Raw genomic sequence first — 19,595 nt, 5'->3', positions numbered from 1 at the left:
TTTTGGGGTTCCAGGGAAGAGTAATTGGGGCTGAGTTAAGTTACTTTCTTTGTCAAATCTTGCTCCAATAACATCTTTTTTCTCACTGAACTCCCAAAAAACGTAACACTGTCAAAGTCATGGCTCAACTTGTGAGAGCCACACTATATAAGGACAAGCATTAAAACACAAGAAATCAAATCGGAATAAATTAAAGAATTACCTCGCACCTACCAATCTCAAAAACTTCGAATCAGTCAAAACTTCCCAGCATTTGCATCATTAATTCAACGTTATCCCCTCTTTCATTTCCATTGAATTATCTCCAAAACCACTTTTAAATTAAATTCCGGCAACACTGTTATCTTCAGATTTGAATTTCAACTGTTCTTCATCAACAGCAGAAGTTTCAGATGAACATTCTAACAACAACAGACTTATTGTCCTCCTATTGTTCAAGGACAACAGAGCCCAGTGAAGAGCAAAATTTCTAGAAATTCCAGCTATTCGGAATTTGAGCGGAAGGGCATTTTTATCAGCGATAGCAAACTTCATAAGTACTTTTGAGTCACGCAGAGTTATTTTGTAGTGTTTATTCTGTGCAGGGTTCATACACTTGTGGCTAAAAAAAAACTCCCTGACTTTTCCAGGATGTTTTTTAGAAAATTCCAGGGTACTAGCTTCATTCAAAATTAAGTTTAAACAACAATACTTTCAAAACAATTAAAATTGTTTAAAGTAGTAATGTGGATGAACTGATACTTTTCCCCTTTTTTTTCTCTCTCTCTCTCTCTCTCAAAATTTTAGTTTTTTTTTAAACATTTTGTTCAAATTTGTTTTCATTCATTTACTACTCGTTGAAAACAAAGTACTTTGAATTGATTTTAGCATTTCTTCAATGTCACATGTCATGCATAATATTAGCATTTTGCTGTAATCGCGCAACTTAAGCATCTGCTTTTGGTTTACAATACTTATTTTTATTTAGTATGTAACAAAAAACATATTGAGACATTTTTCAGTACAAATATTATTAACTTATTGCATTGATTGGCAGACCATATAATGCATAATAACAAAAATCAATATCCACCGATCATAGGCCAATGCCAACAATCATCAGGGTTTTTTCTTTTGCATATTAAAGGATGCAAGATGATTTAATTTTAAAGCTTACTTTGAAATTAAAATAAATTCTAGAAAATAATTAATTTTTAAAAATTCATAATTTTTTGCATATTTTATGTTATTCTCAATAGTTTACTTTACATTGAGATAAACATCCAATTCTGTTTTTAGAAATTTACTTCTAAATCCATCTGCAAAAATCCATTGTGCAAATGGCTAAATATGGCAACTGGGGTAAAAGTTTAAGATAATAAGTAGATTTTTGAACTTGTAGCTTAAATTAGTTGTAAATAATTAATATTCTTTAATAAACTACAATTAAGACAAAATAGTCAGTTTTTAGCACAATCAATTAGAATTTTAAAAAATGTTCTGAAGATAAAATATTTTGCATTTTTTCAGAAAATAGTAACGAATTATCTGGAAAAAAAGGCACATCGTTGTTTTCAATAGTTTGCATTGCAATAAACATCCAATGCCATTTTCGAAAACTTAGGCACTTAAGAATTCTTGTGTACTTCAATCTTGGGAATGACCAAATATGGCGGCTACGCCAAAAAATAAGCATTTTTTTTTTTTTTTTTTTTTTTTGAATTTGTAGCATGAAAACAATTTAAAAATAATAAATCTTCATGAAACTACAATTCTTTTGAAAAGTTTTTTAGCACGTTTGCGTCCAAGGCAATGAGGATAAAATTAAGTTTTAATAATTTTTTTTTTGTTTCCCAAGAAAATTGTTTAAAATAATAATAAAAATTGCAGCACATTTTGTGTTATTTTCATTAGTTTGCAAAGAAAACATCTAATTCTGCTTTGTTTTTGGAAACTTAGGCATTTAATGATCGTGTCTACTTCCATCTTGTGAATGACCAAAGATGGCAACTACGTTTCACACGTGGCTGAAAAGACTTTCCTATCAAAAAAAGATTTTCCCTGATTAATCCTCCCACCTTCAGGCTGGTGCTTCTGAAGCAGTAAATTGTCTTCTCCCCTGTTGTTAGTGCATAATTCCTGTTCACCTGAAAATTTTTTCTCTTGGGAACTATTGAGGGTCAAACATGGGACTGCGGAAGTTTTTTTTTTTTTTTTGAGTCGCCACTTTTTTTATTGCCAGCGTCATTTTGCCACTAAATTTTTGATTTTTTTCAGGAGACATCGATAAAAATGAAGATTAGATTTCATAAAACAAAATTCTCTGGGGAAATATTGTAAAAAAAATTTGACGCGCAAATTTGAAAAATTCCCTGACATTTTTAACCACAGTGAAACTTGTGTATAACGATAACCTATCTATAACAATTTTTTTTTTGTCCCCAGCAAAATGTCAGCATGAATAATCAAACTGTCTATAACGATAACCTGTCTATTACAATATTTTTTTTAGGTCCCAACAGTATCGTTGTAGACAGGTTTTACTGTATGTCATTTTCCTGACAATTCCAGGTTTTTCCACGAACCCTATCTGTGTTTATGTCAGTTAAGTGCCTTAAATTTCTTCTACTAGGGATAAAATAAAAATCTAAATATTTTTGAATGACAATCATTAGAAGATAATATTTCCTTTAGTTGCATGTAGACACGTGTTACCGATGTAATTGCTAAAATTAGTATGACGTTCAGTTACAGCAAATTGTACAGTAAAATTTTCATCACTATTAATTCAGGAGAATTTTATCTAAAGAATGTGTTAAATGTGTTAAACCCTTCAACTTTGCTCTCATTGCACATTTTCACAGTTTGACAAAAACCTCAAAAAAAAAAAAAAACCTTTTTATGTCTGATTTTTCTTTTTCCCATGAAATTCAAGGTAGATAAGTCAACTGCAGTTACATGCATGAATAATGAATGATCAACTTAAGTCCAAGCAGGAACATTACAGGGGTGACATTGAACTAAGTAAAATTTTCTGAAGACAGTAAAATTGCCCCCAAAACCCGAACATCTCGTGGCACCCCTCTCCAATTCTTACAGCACCCAGGTTGAGAACTAGCAGCAATAGAATAGACTATTAAAAGTTTCTTTTTAGTTATTAATATTGCCAAGTTTGGGGGGGGGGGGTGATGCCGTTCAGCTAAATACTGTCATTGTAAAAATAATGCAAATTAAATTAAAGTTAGATTCAAACTAAGTTCAAAAAACAGCAAAAAAGGGTTAGTTTTTAAAATTTAAACTGGCTAAGTGATCTATACTGAGCTGTTTTTGACCTAACAAAAGACTATCAACCATGACATCTACCCCATAAAAGCTGCAGCACATGAGTTCTATCAAATAGTTTTTTCCAACTACAGCACTAACACTACTTTGGTTATCTAACTTGATTCAATTCCAAAAAACCAACATCATCATGACAAATAAAACTTAAGAAATGCATGTTCTGATGAATTGGATAAGATAACCTACGGCTCTAAAAAAAAATCTTTTAACATTTTACTTAAAAACAATTATTCACAAGAACGTTTGGAAGAACGAATGACTATGCTACAAGCACAAAATATTAGCATTTAGCAATAAGAGATAAAATCCTTTTTATTTATAACATAGTACATTTAAATTGCAAAAACGAAGCATAAACATACTTATTAATAATAATTCTTTTTAAACAAAAAAGCTTAAAACTTAAAAAATTCTAACATTTCATCTTTCAAATGATTTTTTTAGACAATCTAAATACCGAGGAAAAGTTTCACTTTAATTTCATATTTGTATATATATATATATATATATATATATATATATATATATTTAATATGTTATTAAATGATTTTTGTATTTATTTATAATGTAATATAAGGTTAGATAAAAGAGGTCAGAAAAAAACCTGAAACTGCACCAGAAAAATAGGAAGCATAATTCAAGAAAAAGATTTTAATTAGAAAAGTAACAGTGCAAAAACTTACTTGGCTAGAAGCCTGCGGTGTTAGCAAAACAAGAAATAAGCAAAATCAGTTTTACCAACAAAATTAGCGAAAGTAAATCAAAAGTCAAAAACTATGAAAATGTAATACATTCAGCATGGTTCAGGGGAGAGTTGTAATGTGGCGAGAATATAAAAAACAGCAAAAATGCAAAAAGTCGAAAAGAAATGACAAAACATTAAGTAAGCGTTTTGTTAAATTTCGATAAATTTAAAATCTCTTGAATTTGGTGCAAAGAAGTTTTTTATCTTGTATGGTTTTGCAACTCATTCAGCTTTGTAATTGACTATTTTCGTTTGAAATCGTCTATTTTTGCAATTGCCGTTATAAGCGTGGGCTCATTTTGACGGTTGCAATCTTTGCTAATAGTTGGATTTATTTTGAATCGTAAGTTTTTTTTTCCTTTTAATTTATTGTAGCTTTATTACACTCAATATTTTAAAATGAGCTTGAATTTCCATGGGCTCAAGTATCTGGAAAATTCAGGACTATGTTTCCAAATAGTAGTGCTTTTAACTGTATGTACACTGCTCAAAACAATTAGGGGAGCACATGGTTTTAACAAAATTACGCAAAGATGCATACTAATAAATAACATAAAATGTATGTACATATAAACATCCATAATTTTAAGCCTACCAGGAAACGGAAAAAGAAAATTTTATATGCCAATCAGTGTTCATGACGTCAAAAACCAGAAAAAGGAGATAAGAGCAGAAATCGAGATGTTGCAGAAACGTCCGTTTTATTGCCGTAACTGTGGAATTCGATTGCACAGTATTTTTTCTTGAGACAAGGTTACTTGAGAATGTCTTAACAGAGTGATTTACCGGAATCCATGACATGACATCTTATAGGCAGACTGGAATCCGCGCAAACATAACGTAGTGTCGCGGACGCTGTTTGAGTCTCCAGAAGTGTTGTTGCAAGGCTTTGGAATCAATTCCAAGAGACAGGAAATGTTAAACGTCGACCAGGGCAAGGTCGGTCACATGCCACTGAAGCAACTGATAACCAGTATATACTGTTAATAGCCCGTCGAAACAGAACAGAGAATGCTACGCAGCTGCAAAGACAGTTACTCTTGGCAACAGGACGAAGGATGTCCAGCCAAACAGTACGTAATCGGCTTCATGAGGGAGAGCTCTATGCACGTAGGCCAATGGTCCTCATTCCGTTGACCCCACGCCACCGTGCTGCCCGAAGATGATGGGATGTTGAACATCGAGATTGGGAGCAACATGATTGGAGCCAAGTGTTGTTTACAGATGAGTCCCAAATCAGCCTGGAGTGTGACATCCGACGCTTTCTGGTATGGAGGGACAGGGGCACTCGAAATAACCTCGCATTCATTCGTGAAAAGTCACAATACAGATGAGTTGGTTGGATGGTATGGGGTGGAATCAGCATAGGCGGACGTACGGACCTGCATATCATTCGGAATGGCACTTTGACTGGCCGAAGGTATGCATACGAGATACTGCGACCTCATGTCATCCCTTACTCTGGAGCCATTGGAGATTCCGTTGTTTTCCAGAATGATATTGCCCGACCGCATAGAGCTCGTCTGGTAGAGAACATGCTTGAAGCTGAAACAATACAGCGTATGGAATGACCAGCGTGCTCTCCTGACCTGAATCTAGTCGAGCATGTTTGGGACATGCTCGGACGACGCATTGCTGCGCGACCAAGGCCGCCTGTTACTGTTCGAGACTTGGAAATTGCACTTCTTGGGGAGTGGAACAGTATTCCACAAAGTCAGATAGATAACCTCATCGCATCCATGGCAAACAGGTGTGCAGCAGTCTTAGGTGTTCGAGGAGCCCACACGCCTTATTAAAACTTATGCATCATGTCTAAACAGTGTCTTTTTCCATCATTTACATGTAACCAAATTGTTGCCCTAAATCAACTTTTAGCGTTTTTTCCATACTTTCAAAGCATTAAAACTTAATTCCAATTATTTTACGTCTTTTTTTCTGTATTGCGCATTGATACGCGTGTACTATCCATTGTATGCCAATACATGGCCGTCTCGCCCGGTTTTCTTCACGTTTTTGCTTGCTCCCCTAATTGTTTTGAGCAGTGTACATACCTATGTAGACATCTAAATACTAAAAGGGCTCACAAATACCTTATATTACATGTTTAATTATGTTAATTTGTGTGTGTCCTCTAGAGGTGGGCAATGTCATTCTTTTTGATGATCCGTTCATCAGAGGATTGTTCATTCTTTTGAGTCTTTCATTCAACTCGTTCATTTTAAAAAGCTGCAGGTGATCTCTGTACGACATACTCATGTACATGTGAAATGTATCATTTTTGGTCAATAATGTTCCTTGAAGGAAAAATAACTAAAATCATCTAAAAGTAAGAAAATATGCCTATGAAAACTGAATTTAAAAAACTTTATTTAGGTTTAGATGTATAAAGTGGCTATAGTTAATTTTGAAAGATATTTCTCAGCTACTGAATGCTAAGATATGTTTTCCATTCCAAAAATTGCCGATTCCTTTTCAGCATGTCACAAAATAAGTTATTAAATTTTACTTTTTAAAAAAACGTAAATTAACTGTTTGTGATGTCAAAAAATTTGCAAAATTGAACTTAAGTGGAAATAGTGCACAAATTCTAAATAGAAATGTCATATTTCCAATTGTAGTATAGTGACAGGTGGAAATGAAAATGTACTTTAAGTTGGATTTTAAAAAAAGTAAATCACGAAATAAATAAGAGAGAGAACTGCAAAAAAAAAAAATGTATGAAACTGACTATAATATAAAACAGGAGAATAAAGACTGTTTAAAACTATGAACGTTAATTTTGAAAGGAAGAGTTGTGTGCATATTGAAGAGTTGTGCCAAGCAGTGTCCAAGGAGGATTTTTTCCTTTGGACAAGTCACAATAGCAAAGATTTAGTGTTGCAGTAGAAAACTATATAATCTGTACATTAAGTAATAATAAATTAATAACAGTAAAGTGTACTTTCAGTGTTAATTATTCTAAGTGGATATCATTAAAAAAATGTTAATACGCAGATGTATCACTTACCGGTGGATATGACCTAGCTGGTTGATACTGGTTCTTTTCCAAACTGAATTGATCTTCAGTTGTCTTTCTGTAGACAGGATTATCAAAATTCATACTTGTAACATTTTTCCGCAAATAATGTTTGTATATTAGAAAACCAACCTATAAATGAGAAGGAAAAAAAGAGGTTTAATTTGCATAGAATAGAAAGCTGCACAGAGCTTTAAGAAAGAATGATAAACAGTGATGTTTCAAACATAACATGCCTAAATATACACAAAATTGAAGTCTGCTACCCCTTTTTGTGAACAATGCAAATACAACTGCTCATTTTTGATTTAGTACTTTGAAAACATCTAATAAATTCTTATTACATTAAGAAAATTATTACATTATTTCAAAGAGTTGAATATATAATTTCTTCATACATGATTTCTGAAGATGAACAGCAACATAGAACAGTCGGATACCACATGACGAGGAAGGAGTCAAGTGCCTTCTTGGGGGCCGTCCATTAATCATGTGATTTTTTTTTTTTGGCATTTTTAACTCCCCCTCCCCCTACTATATCACGTGTGTTTTTAGTACCAACGAAAAATTTTATTATTCTTTTTAAATATTTATAAAATACAGGTATAAGTATCATCTAATAATGAAAGACGACAATAATAACAAAGACTATAATAATGAAAGGTACGCAAAAAAATATTAAAGTAGAGTATCCTCGGACCACAGATTACCAAGTCTTTCTTCCGTGTCAACAACTGGATAAGCATCTTTAGTTGTAGTTGTAGACACAGTACTTAATTCTTTAAGATCCACATCGGTTTCATCAAATCACTCGCCGTAGTCAATTCTTTTGTAGTATATTTTTGTTTCGCATTAGCCCACAATTCATTAAATTCTTTTTAAACTACACCAGGTTTTTTTCTAATCTAATATTCTGCAAATAGGTTTTTATAGATCACATAGTTTAGACATTGTTTTAATGCAAATGTATGAGGTTAAACAATTTACACAAATATTCAGTGCCAAAATAGAATAATGGAGTCAACGGGGGTGGAGGGGGGGGGGTCGTGGCTCACGATCGAGAACTTCACTCGTTTGGCAATGGTGCGGTGGCAAATCAAAGTCACACAATACAAGCCATTTTTCAGTTAGTGCTGCGCGTTTGTCGAAAAAATAAACACACGTGATACATTACTACAATCCTCCCTCCCCTACCCCCTTTCGAGCCTCACATGATTAATGGACGGCCCCTTGTGAAAAACCGAAAATATACCACTTTGTACAAATAGCTTTGAAACTATACCTATATATCTTTTTCTCTCAATTTTGAACTTAAATTTTATCGGTTGCTTTAAAATTAAGCTTAGTATAATGCTTATAAGATTAACTTCTATTGAGCATTGTAATCAAGAAATCATATACTGATTTTATTTAATACTTTTTAATAAGAACCAAGTTTAGAGAACAGTCTTTAGATTTAAAAAACATGTGCTATATTTTATTGGATCTTTTAGATTAGTGCCTACGCACCAAAACTTATTTGAATTTGCAGACCCCTCAGAAGTTTCCATCCAGGCTATGAGCCTCGACTTGCCCCATGGATATATTTCTTTTACTATTTTAAAAATGAGATCAAAGTAAAAATACATTATTATTACTGTTTGAAAGCAATTACTTCCGATTCAAAAACTGCTTCTACTTACAAAATATTAAAGAACAAAACCTTTGCTGACAGATACTAATAGTTAAAGTTATACAAACAAGCAAACTAACGGGTCGAGGTCGACGGAGGTAGTTATTACAGAAAGTGAAAGTTTGATAAAGGAAGAAACCAGCTAGTTGCCAATGGCAGTTATTTTTTTATTAGTAGGTCTTTATACATAAATCAAACCAATTTGTAGTCAGTTTTTTTTTTAATGTCAGGACAGTCAGTGAAAATTGGAGAAAAAAAGAAGCCTGGAGTCCGAGTCTGCATGTTTTCCAACGACTTCGACTCCACAGTCCAGAAGAAAATGCATTTTTTTTTAAAAATTCTGTAGCTATTTTCTGCGACAAAAGGTATGTCTTGAAAGGCATATTTGAATCAATTATTTTAATTAAAATTAAACACAAGTTCGAAAAAGAAAAATTTTGTTAATATGAAAAAAGAAATTACCAATGCTAATGGCAGTATTAAAGCACACAAGCCGCCAATTATGATTCCAGCTAATCTTCCAGTATCTGGCAAAATTCCACTTCCATGATGTAATTCAGAACTATTATGCTGCCCTGATGCTTTTTCTAAAAAATGAGATTACTATTAATTCCCCAACAGCATTAATTTTTGCAAGACAAATGATAGATAATTTAACGAGAAACATTCTCAAATACATGAATATGAATAATTTATCATAATTATAGAATCGGATAATTGAAAAAAATCTAAGGCAGGATTTAAGTTCCATGCATTTTTTTGTGGAAAGGGGGGGGGGGATGAAACTATTAAAAATGAGTCAAATAAAAACATGCATGTCACATCAAAAGAATAACTATATAATATGGAGTTAACTAGCAAATTATTTCATGCTGACAAAATTTTTCTCGTTATTTAACAAAGAGAAATATTGCCCAACAATAAACAAAGGTTTAGTGACTTACAGTAACTTTTCGTGTACACTAACAAAATTATTTTTTCGATTTTTTTAGCTATGCATCATCTTAAATTTTGTACCTCAAAGCCAGAAGGACGTAGAGTGCCTTGAGAACAGAGTGGCGACAACAGCGGTGTTTCCCCGCTGTTTTTTTTTCAAAATCGGTTCATCCGTTTAGGCGCTAGATTGCTGCAGACAGACACACAGATACACAAATACACAGACACGTCAAACTTATAACCCCATTCCATTGTTTGTCGGGGTTAAAAATGAGTCTTCTTGAAAAAAAAAAGCTATGATAATTGTTTTTCAACAAGAGAAAATTCGAAAAATAAATAATGAATTTCCATTGCTTATTGTAACGAGCAATAACAAAAAAGTTCCTCTTGAAGCAAATTAGGAAACATAATATACCTGTAGCTTGGCGGTTCAAGGCAAATCACCCGATTCAAGATCGAGACTTTTGCAATCTTACTCAACATTTTAAACTCTATTTAGAAGTACAAGAAGAATTATATGCAAAGATTTCAATGAACTAATTTTCATTCTATAAGCTCATAAATGGCAATCCAATCGAGTAATAAAAATTGTCAGAAAAGAAAAATTTCTAACTCGTCTCTTGGCTTTGTTTTTGTGACTAAATTCCCTTTCCCTCTCAGGTTAAGAATACATGCATACGAATAAGTTTAATTAATTTCTGCTATATCCAATTTTTACAAAACCAAGAATTGAAAAGATCAAAACAAACTACTAGCTATAGATAACTGAAATGTACTGTTTTAAAAATGTTGAATTGAGAATTCTTGATAAAAAAATTCAATTATAGTTTCTCACTCTATAAATGCAGACAAATTCTGAACAAAATAAACAATTCACTTCGAATGGTTATCGCAACGTATATTTAAAAAAAAAAAAAAAACTTTTATCTTTGAAGAAATTAGAAAAAAATAAAAAGCATATCATCAGCTGAATGCTACAACTAGGTAATTTTAAATTTGCGTAAAGTTGAATGTTTTACGAAATGGTGGTTTAATGATATATTAATTTCATGAAAAAATACTAATTCCTTGAGTTTTTTTCGAAACAGTATGAAAAATACTGAGTTGAATTTGCGTACTTTAGGAAATACCCCACACTATGAATATGAATGATTTTAGTTAATTTTAAACTTATTTATGAAACATTCACATTCAGGTTTTGGAATCGAGTTTCACATCCCCCCCCCTTTATGGTTTCTGTGTGTAAATAATAAAAATGTGCACCAGTTTCATTTTCTCTATAATGAATCATAAATAATAAGCAGCTTCATAGAATAAACTTGAAATAGTTTCCATATAATAACTAATATAAATTTCTTTTTCTTAAAATCAAGATGCATTTTATTCTCACAAAATTATTTCATTTGAGTAAAAATATTACGGGATGAAACCCATTTACAAGCAAAACTAACTTCTAAAATCCGAAAATCAAACGCTCCTGAAGCGGAGAATGGTTGCCGCAACGGTTAGTGAAGCCAAAAAGCCCGCCAACACTATCGTAATCCAAAATCCCAAGATCAATGCTCTATAATTAAATCAATATCTCGCTTAGAGTTCCAAAAATGATAAAAAGTGATGGCCTATACATTTATGCACTTGAGACATAAGGTGAAATGTCACTACAAAACTGATTATTCACAAACAAAGCGTTTTTCTGAGACCCATCCAATCTTCCTATGTCAAGTCTACGAGACTTTCGTCAAGATGCCCTCCGGCGGACAGAGGCACTTCCCGCTTCTCAGGGGGGATGTGCTTGTCGTCACTCTGATCATTCAAGGCACTCTAGAAGGACTTAAGTCACATTATGGTACTTTTATAGGAGAGAGGAAAAACTTTTTTCTGGCACATGCAAAGGATAGGACGTAAGCTCTTTCAACCCTCGTAAAAAATTGAAAAGGATTTTTTAAAATAAGAATTGCGTTCACATGACTCCATACTGAATGGGCTTCTACATACAATGCACTAATGAACAGAAAATCGCAATTTTTTGACTTACGTTAGTCTGGCTCTGAGGTACAGAATTGTACTATCCATGATCTACTTTCAAATATAGTTAGGCAACTACTGGATTAATATTTTATGTTCGTGCTGAAGTTGACAATTTTATTTTTCTCTGGTAAGAGTACAAAAATTCCCTTTACTTTCATTAATTTATGGAAATATTGAGGTTATACAAGCTATATAATAGGAGAAGAATGATTCCTGAAGTAATTGTTTAAGTAACATTTAATTTGCATTAAAATATAGTAGGACAATTTCTTTATGTTTAGGCTGAATTGAAGTTACTAATTTTTTTGCCTTTTTTGTTTGTAAAAATACTATCTACCTGAACTAATTTATGAAAATACTATAGAGATTTTACAAACTATGCAATAATACAAAAAGTCTAATGCAATTTCAAAAAACCTTTCATACTTTATAAAATGAAATCATTTAAATTGCACTCAATCAGTTATCCACTCTCAAATATTGGCGGTTACTTCCAGCGATCCAGAACGTGTTCCACTCTCGGAATTGAAGCTGTCACACGACGCATGACTTTCCGAAGTTTCTTACTTTGAAGTGTTTGGAATGTTTCAACTTTGGTAATTTGCTTCGGAAAAAGGTTAAAAATTACCGACAGCAAAATATGTCTCTGAATTTCCGTTCCGATGCCGGATAGATTAGTTTCATACATCTGCTATCGCGACAAGAGCTACATTTTTTATTTAAATATATTATAAATTGTTCGGTACATCATTTCAGCAACTTTTTGCATAAATTGAATTATGATTGTACATTTAGAGGGTTGATATTGCAAAGTTAATCAGGTAATAAATTTAAATATACTTGAAAAATTTTAAATCAAGACCAGGTCTTAAAACCAGAAATTTTGAAAAAATAAATAAATAAATAAAAGAATAAAAGAAACTCAAAATGTTTACAGAATAATTTTTATTTGAAACTACAGCGTGAAATCCTGGGTTTTGTGCGATATATTTCCTAAAATAATTTGAAACAGGGGGTGCCACCAGGGGGAGGGGGGTCATGGCGCAGACTGCGGAATCGAAATTTTTAGGAAGTTGTTTATGGGGTATTTTCTTCTTTTTAGGAGGGGCTGCAGATTTGAAATGGTCATCATGTTTTTTTTTGGGGGGGGGGGGGGTGCATTTGCTCTTAAAGGTATGGGCACCTCTGCTTAAAACCTGATTTTATATTTCAATTTTTAAATTTATTTCCCACTAAAATTGCACCCATGGCTGAATGGTATGAATGTATGCAATTTTATGTTTTTGTAGGTAGATATGAAAGGGCAATTTTATGAGTAAAAAGCTTTAGTTATGATTTATGCTAATACATTTGGCAGCATCCCAAATGCGAAATAACTGAGCAGCAGACACATTGTCTACTGAGTCAGTGGAGCTTTGTATCTTTTTGTTAATTTGTTTTTGTAAATAGATAGAAATAATAATAATAATAAAAGAGATAAAAGAGTCCCTGTTGGAGTTTTTTAGCAGGAAAATAAAGGAGTAGAATGTAAATATTGTTCCTAAGTGTTCCAATATTTTAAAGCTAGTAAAATGACAAAACAAATAGAATGATTGGAGTGTTCTCTGTTCTGTTGATATGATTTCCGGCGTTTTTTTTTTTTTTTTTGTGTTATCCCTTTTTCACCAGTCAGATAGCATTTCATTGAAAATAAATCAAAATGGATCGTTATTGAAACATTTGTCGACAGTATGAAGTTGGGAAAAAAATTAAATACATCACGGAATAAAATCAATAAAATCGTAATATCTCTTTATCAAATCTTCAATGTTAGAAGTTAACACTAGTGCAAGTAATAATATTAAATAGTGCATCTATTACGATGAGTCAGAATTTCAAATAACAGCTATTTCTTTTTTTGTTTGCGTCGTTGTACACGAAATAATTTATTGACCCCCCAGTTTCGTTTTCAATATTTTTCATCGTATATTATAGCTATAAGTCCAAGTTATCAAAATAGTACAAAAATCAAAATATAAGTAAGAAGTTGTTTAGTTAATCAATAAGCAATACATTATCACAACAAAAAATAAATATTCGCTCCACTGACAGATTTTGTGCTCCATATTCATTGAAACGCATTGTATTAAATACGGAAGTAGTTTTTTTTTTTCAAATTTCAGACAAATTAAATGAACTACAAATTTAAAACTATAATATCGTATGAAATTCACCACTAACATTTGAGCACAGCTGTTTGGCAAACACTAAATATATGTATGATTTAGCCTTGGTTATCAAAGTATACTCGTAAGAAATATTAAAAGAACTTATTTTTTGGCGCTTCGTTGCTATGCGACTAATTTCAATCTTTTAATACTATGTTGCTGGGACACTTCCTTCCAGCAAAGTACAGATGACAAGGTGAAAACTAAAATGGCGTTAATAAACAAGACGTAAAAATTGAAGACGCTCTGTGATTGGTTGAATCTTGTCCGGTACCGGAAAAATCGGGCAACCTCGCCCCCAGATGTCTCAAAAATACCCCGTCGGGAATTCTGGTGCGTTTGTAGTAAGCTTACGGTTTGCTCTTGGAATGCTCTTTGGATATGCGGTGTTCCAGTACCAGAACGCTACCGACTCGGAAGAAAAATCACGTATAGATGAAAGTAACCACCAGTCAGGCAACAACATTAATATTTTTATGGAAGCTGAAGATAAAACTACCATTTTTATACCATTTTTTTAACAAATTAAAACATGCAAACTGCTGAAAAATTGCAACACATTTACTACAAAAATTTAAAAGCATTATTTCCTCAAATGAAAAACAACTTTTAAACTGTTATACATAAGATTATGGAAAATTCTGAATATTTTAAAAGTAGAGAAATATAAATCAAGAAAATAAAGCATGCAACAACTATCTTGAAAACAAAAATGAAAGAAAAAATTGCATTCCACATAAATACTGAAAATTTTCTAGCAATTACTTATAGGCATAAATCACAGCAAATAAGTAAAAGTTAAAAGCCATTTTTTATATTTCAAACAATATAGAGCATTCAAATCAATGTAAAACATGCACATCCGAGAACATTCCAAATGTAAATCTAGAACAAAAACAAGCAATGACTGCTTAAATTTACATATAAAAATAAAAGACTACATTTAGCACAACAGCTCTGGGAATTAATTTGTAGACAACTTGACTGAAATGAGTTCAGCAAGCTCTACAAAAAAATCTGACCAGAATTTCAATTGGATTCATGCAACAGACATCAGAAGAACAAAAAAAAATAGACGTTGAAAGAATCAAATGAGTCTAGAAAATGTTTATACCTATGATGGAGCTTTCTGAGGGCTGAATATTGCCAAAATCGAATCTTGAAGAATTTGAGCCATTAATGAAATTGTATGATTCTGTTGTACTGCTGGTGGCAACATGAACATCACTGTCTTGCGAAACCGTAGAGGTGGAAGAAAGAGGATAACTCACAGTGATGGCAACATTAACATTCCCGCCTTGTGAAACAGAGGTAGTAGACAGAGCATAATTCTCAGTGACAGAAGTGTTCAAATGTTCTAAATATAAAGATATTTATGAAGAAAAACTTCTCCACACAACTAGGAAAATGATCTGCATATAAACATACTGATTAGTTTTCAATAACTTAGTTATCAGTAACATATTGATTAGTTATCTGCACCTGATGCAAATTTCTGAATCAGATTTCCAACTGTTTATGTTGACTCAGTGCTACTTTGCTAAAAATTATTCAGTATCAAGTCAAAAGAAGCAAACAACCAATTTTTTCCCTTTTTGAGTTTTTCTTTTAAAAAAAAAGAAAAAGAAAGAAACACTTTTACCTACTTCAATGTAAAAGACTATCTTAACATTAGACGAATCCACATTTTTAAAAACACTCGTTTATTTTGATGCATGAATACTTAAATTATGACACCCAACTTGTGAATAGTTTGTAAAATAGGGTTAACATTTTATTTGCAAACTGAGGTACTGAGAAGCAAAAATATGTAAGTGGATTTGTTAAAATTTTGAGAAAAACGCATGCAAAGTTCAAACTGTAGATAGGCTTTCATACAGAGGTTTGTTTGTTTGTTTTTTTCAATAGGAGCACCTACAGTCTATTCATGGATTATATGAATGAGGGAGCGAAGTGAAAATTTGATGCGCATGCTCCGTTGATTTCAATATGACTCTGCTTAATTTAGAGGCTAACATACAATGTGCAAAAGCTGGCATCTCTGAAACCTCAACAGATGCATCCATTTCTGCCTCTAAACCCAATGTTTACCTTTCCATCTCATTGGTGGTCAAACTGTATCAAGGCTACTAATACCATCTCTTGCTCCAAAACAGAGGAGGATTTCATCTGCCAGTTGTACTAGTCATCTTCAAATTTTTAAGTTTGACACTTACAACCCTTTGATTCCATGTGTTTCAGTACCATTTCACTTTTTTAATGCACAATACACCATAACCCCCGAATAATATAATAACCTATATCAATATTTAACAGCATCTCTTTCTAGTATAACATATGTCCATAAAAATGACATTCAAGAAGTATTTCAATCAGATCTGGCTACATCCTCATATATATAATAGCCAATGATCGAGTAATGTGCGTGTTTCAACAATGAAACTCGTGCTATGATAATTTGATAATATTTTTTTGGTGTAATGTTTAACATGCAGGGAAAGGCTTTATCCTGACAAGGCAGAACTCAATCCGGTAACTTAACTCTTTTACTAATAAGACTGTCATTTCAGGGGAATGAAGGAACGAAAAAATAGTCAACAATGAACACTATCCACTGGGGTTTAGGGTTAATCCACTGGAGTTAGGGTTACAATTTCAACAATCAAAATATCACCAAACAGGCAATAGCAATGTAGAAGCGATTTTCATCTGTCATACCTTGACGGGCTATTTTCTAGTTCATTGGATATTGAGGCATTTAGTGTCAAAACCAGCTCAAAGCATTTTTTAAAGGAGAGAAAAAAAAAGCATTCCCTGATTGAGCTGTTGTCAAATCAACCTAAACTGTTCTCAAAATCTCTTTCTGGCAACTATTTTCAACCTAATTGAGCTAGATGCTTCGTAGCATAATTTCATGTATCTACATAGAAGTGCATGATTACAAAAGAAAAAAAAATTCCGAAAATTGACGTGGTGAGCTAATTTTTATACTGGACACCTTATATTCCACCTGATCTAAAATAAAGTAATGGAGAGGTTAAAAAAAAAACTGCATTCATTAATCTACTTCAGAGTTCAAATTCTGTTCTTTCCACAAAAGCAATGTTTTTCATCATTTTGATCTACAACGGAGAATGCTTAACATGGGAAACATCAACTATTTCTTTGTGAATTTCAAAGTCGTTGCTGGTTGGTTTTTAAAACCATTATACAGTTGAGATAGTATTTAGATACAACATGCAATTTCCATTAATATTTTGGTTTTACCATGTAAACCACCATGTGATTTCTTTCATTTTACATAAGTTGAAAAAGAAATTAGTTCGCAGATAGCTTCTTGGATCGAAATGACTCTACTATGTACGTCTACACATTTTTTTTTTCAAAAATGTTAATGATCAATTCCATTAAATAAGAATAACTGGACAAATTGAGATATTATGTTCCCTTGAATTTGAAACCAGTGAGTTGAATGTATTCTGCCGCTCTGGCCTCCGCCTCCAGTGTTACTTCTTTAGCAAAACAAAAATGCTTTTATTCAAATATGCTTTGTGTTTGTTGAGCTCTATTTAAATAACTGTAAAGAAAATTCTTTACATTATAGAGAAGTTGATTGAAAGATAAAAAATAAAATAGTTAAATTATCTCTTAGGGAGGGGCACGTGCCCCCCCCCCCCCCCCCCCGGCTCTTAAATCTGCTGTGTACAAGCAACTAATTAAAAGTACAGTCGACTCCCGCTACAATGCGATCCGACTTACGCAAAATGACTATAACGCGAATTTTTCACGAGTTACGAATTTTAGAGCTAACACGAATTTTTCGCCCACAACATGAATTTTTTTTAGAAGGAAGTATCAGCTTCGTTATTGGCTACTAAATATTGATTTCGTGAATGTTATTACATCCCTTTGAGCATCACTGACAGCCAAAAGTTCCAACGCCAAACTAGTCTAGTGCATCAAATAACCATAATGGCACCTTAGGGTCACCTTCATCTAAAGTTTGAAAATGTGAAGAAAAAGAAAGTTTCTGATAAAAAAATTTAAAAAGGCTGAGATTCTCGATATACTTAAACAATTACAAAACATTGAAGGTAGCACGACAATAAGTATGAGTGAATCTTCCATATGTACAATTAAAAGTCAAAACAAAAAGATGTCTGTAGAAGTTTAGAACTTAGTTTCGATATTGAAGCTTGCAGAGCTGTCTAGGAAAGTAAAAATTATGAAAATGGAAGCTATGCGCCCTCTTGCATTGTGGATTAATAAAAAGATCAGGTAGAGGAGATGTAGCCACAAATTAAAACATTTTAAATAAAAGTTAAAGCGTAGTTAAAAATGTATTGGATAAGAATAACGATCTGATCTTGGAGCATAAATCATCACTAGTATCCTCATTTTTTAACTCTTAAATATTGCTACTGTATCTATTGTACAGTACTATTTTGTGCATCATTTTAATTTTACTGCATGCAGTGCGTACCGTGTTGTTTTATTTTATATCTTTTATTCCCATTGGTCATTCAATTTTGTGCATCTTAAGTATTTCATGTTGAATAACAGTTTTTTTTTTACTATAGTAAAAGTTTAGTTCTTTATGGAAGAAACTGTAACGGTTAAGGAATGCTTTAGAGCAGTTTGAGAGGTGTTTATAAGTGCCTAAAAGTATTTGGTATGCTTTAAAAAATTTGTATGCATATATTTTTCCACAACGCGAAATTTCAACTTACGCGAGGAGTCTTGGATTGCATCCCTCGCGTAAGTCGGGACTCGACTGTATATCTGTGTAATACTGGTGAAATAGATGTTTTTAAGAGCTACCATATAGAAGCATAAATACAAAATTCAGCAACTCCTTTCTAAACATGAAGCAAAGAACTTACCTTGGGTGATGCAGGTAGTATGATCATGGGCAAGCTCCATGCCATTTGGACAAGCACATGTATAACGAGGAGAGTTATCATTAATATGTGGAGTAGGTAAGCATAGATGGGAGCAGTGACCATTCATCTCACCACAATAATTCTTTCCTACAGAAAAATTGAAACAAATTTAAACTTTACTAAATCTTTAAAAAGCATTTAATGCAATAAAACATGACAAAACTCCTATTGTTAAAAAACTAAAAATACTTTTTATATATGAGGCAGTTAGAAGCAAAGGGATGCAAGTAACAAAATAAAAAATTTGGAGATAACCAGTACAAATGGTAGGTGAACCCCTCCTCTATCTTGGGGCAAGATATAGTACTAGTAGCCCTAGTAGGTTCCAGTATACAGCTTGGTTTAGGAAAAAAATCAATGAAAGCCTACCTAGGATCAATCTTTAGTGGTTTTACTCAAAACTTCAAAACATCCACTTGCATCCCTTTGCTTCTCACTGCCTCATATGGAAATGTAGCTAAAATAACAATTGATGCCTAATAAGCTGTGATTATGGCCCTAAGCCAAGGTTAATGCAGAGCTCCACGTATGTAGCAACAGCTCAGTTACAGCCTGCAGACACTAGTTTCCTTCTTTTTAGAGAAAATCAGTTGGGGGAAATAACCATTGGGTAAAGTTTATAACCCAAGCTTTTACCTTGGTTTTACGAGATAAGCCGTAATATACTCATTATTATGAGTATACTACTCTCACTACTGTGCTTAATCAGTTTTACATACCATTATGA

At 32.7% G+C, this 19,595-nt stretch overlaps 1 protein-coding gene across 2 annotated transcripts in view; it reads right to left on the bottom strand.

The window, feature by feature from the left end:
• Positions 1-19,595, bottom strand: part of LOC129225161 (very low-density lipoprotein receptor-like) — a gene marked incomplete at its 5' end in the record, with an annotated part of 44,748 nt that overhangs the window by 3,588 nt on the left and 21,565 nt on the right. The window contains 4 exon segments of one of the 2 annotated variants that reach the window (XM_054859724.1): positions 7,074-7,214; positions 9,217-9,341; positions 15,040-15,282; positions 18,809-18,955. In XM_054859724.1, coding sequence (XP_054715699.1) covers positions 7,074-7,214; positions 9,217-9,341; positions 15,040-15,282; positions 18,809-18,955 — 656 coding nt within the window. 2 annotated transcript variants of the gene reach the window in all.

This window comes from Uloborus diversus, chromosome 6 (genome assembly GCF_026930045.1).
Source record: "Uloborus diversus isolate 005 chromosome 6, Udiv.v.3.1, whole genome shotgun sequence".
In the NCBI taxonomy this organism is placed as follows: domain Eukaryota; kingdom Metazoa; phylum Arthropoda; class Arachnida; order Araneae; family Uloboridae; genus Uloborus; species Uloborus diversus.
The sequence above is the reverse complement of the archived record's forward strand: the minus strand, read 5'-3'. Positions and strand labels throughout refer to the sequence as shown.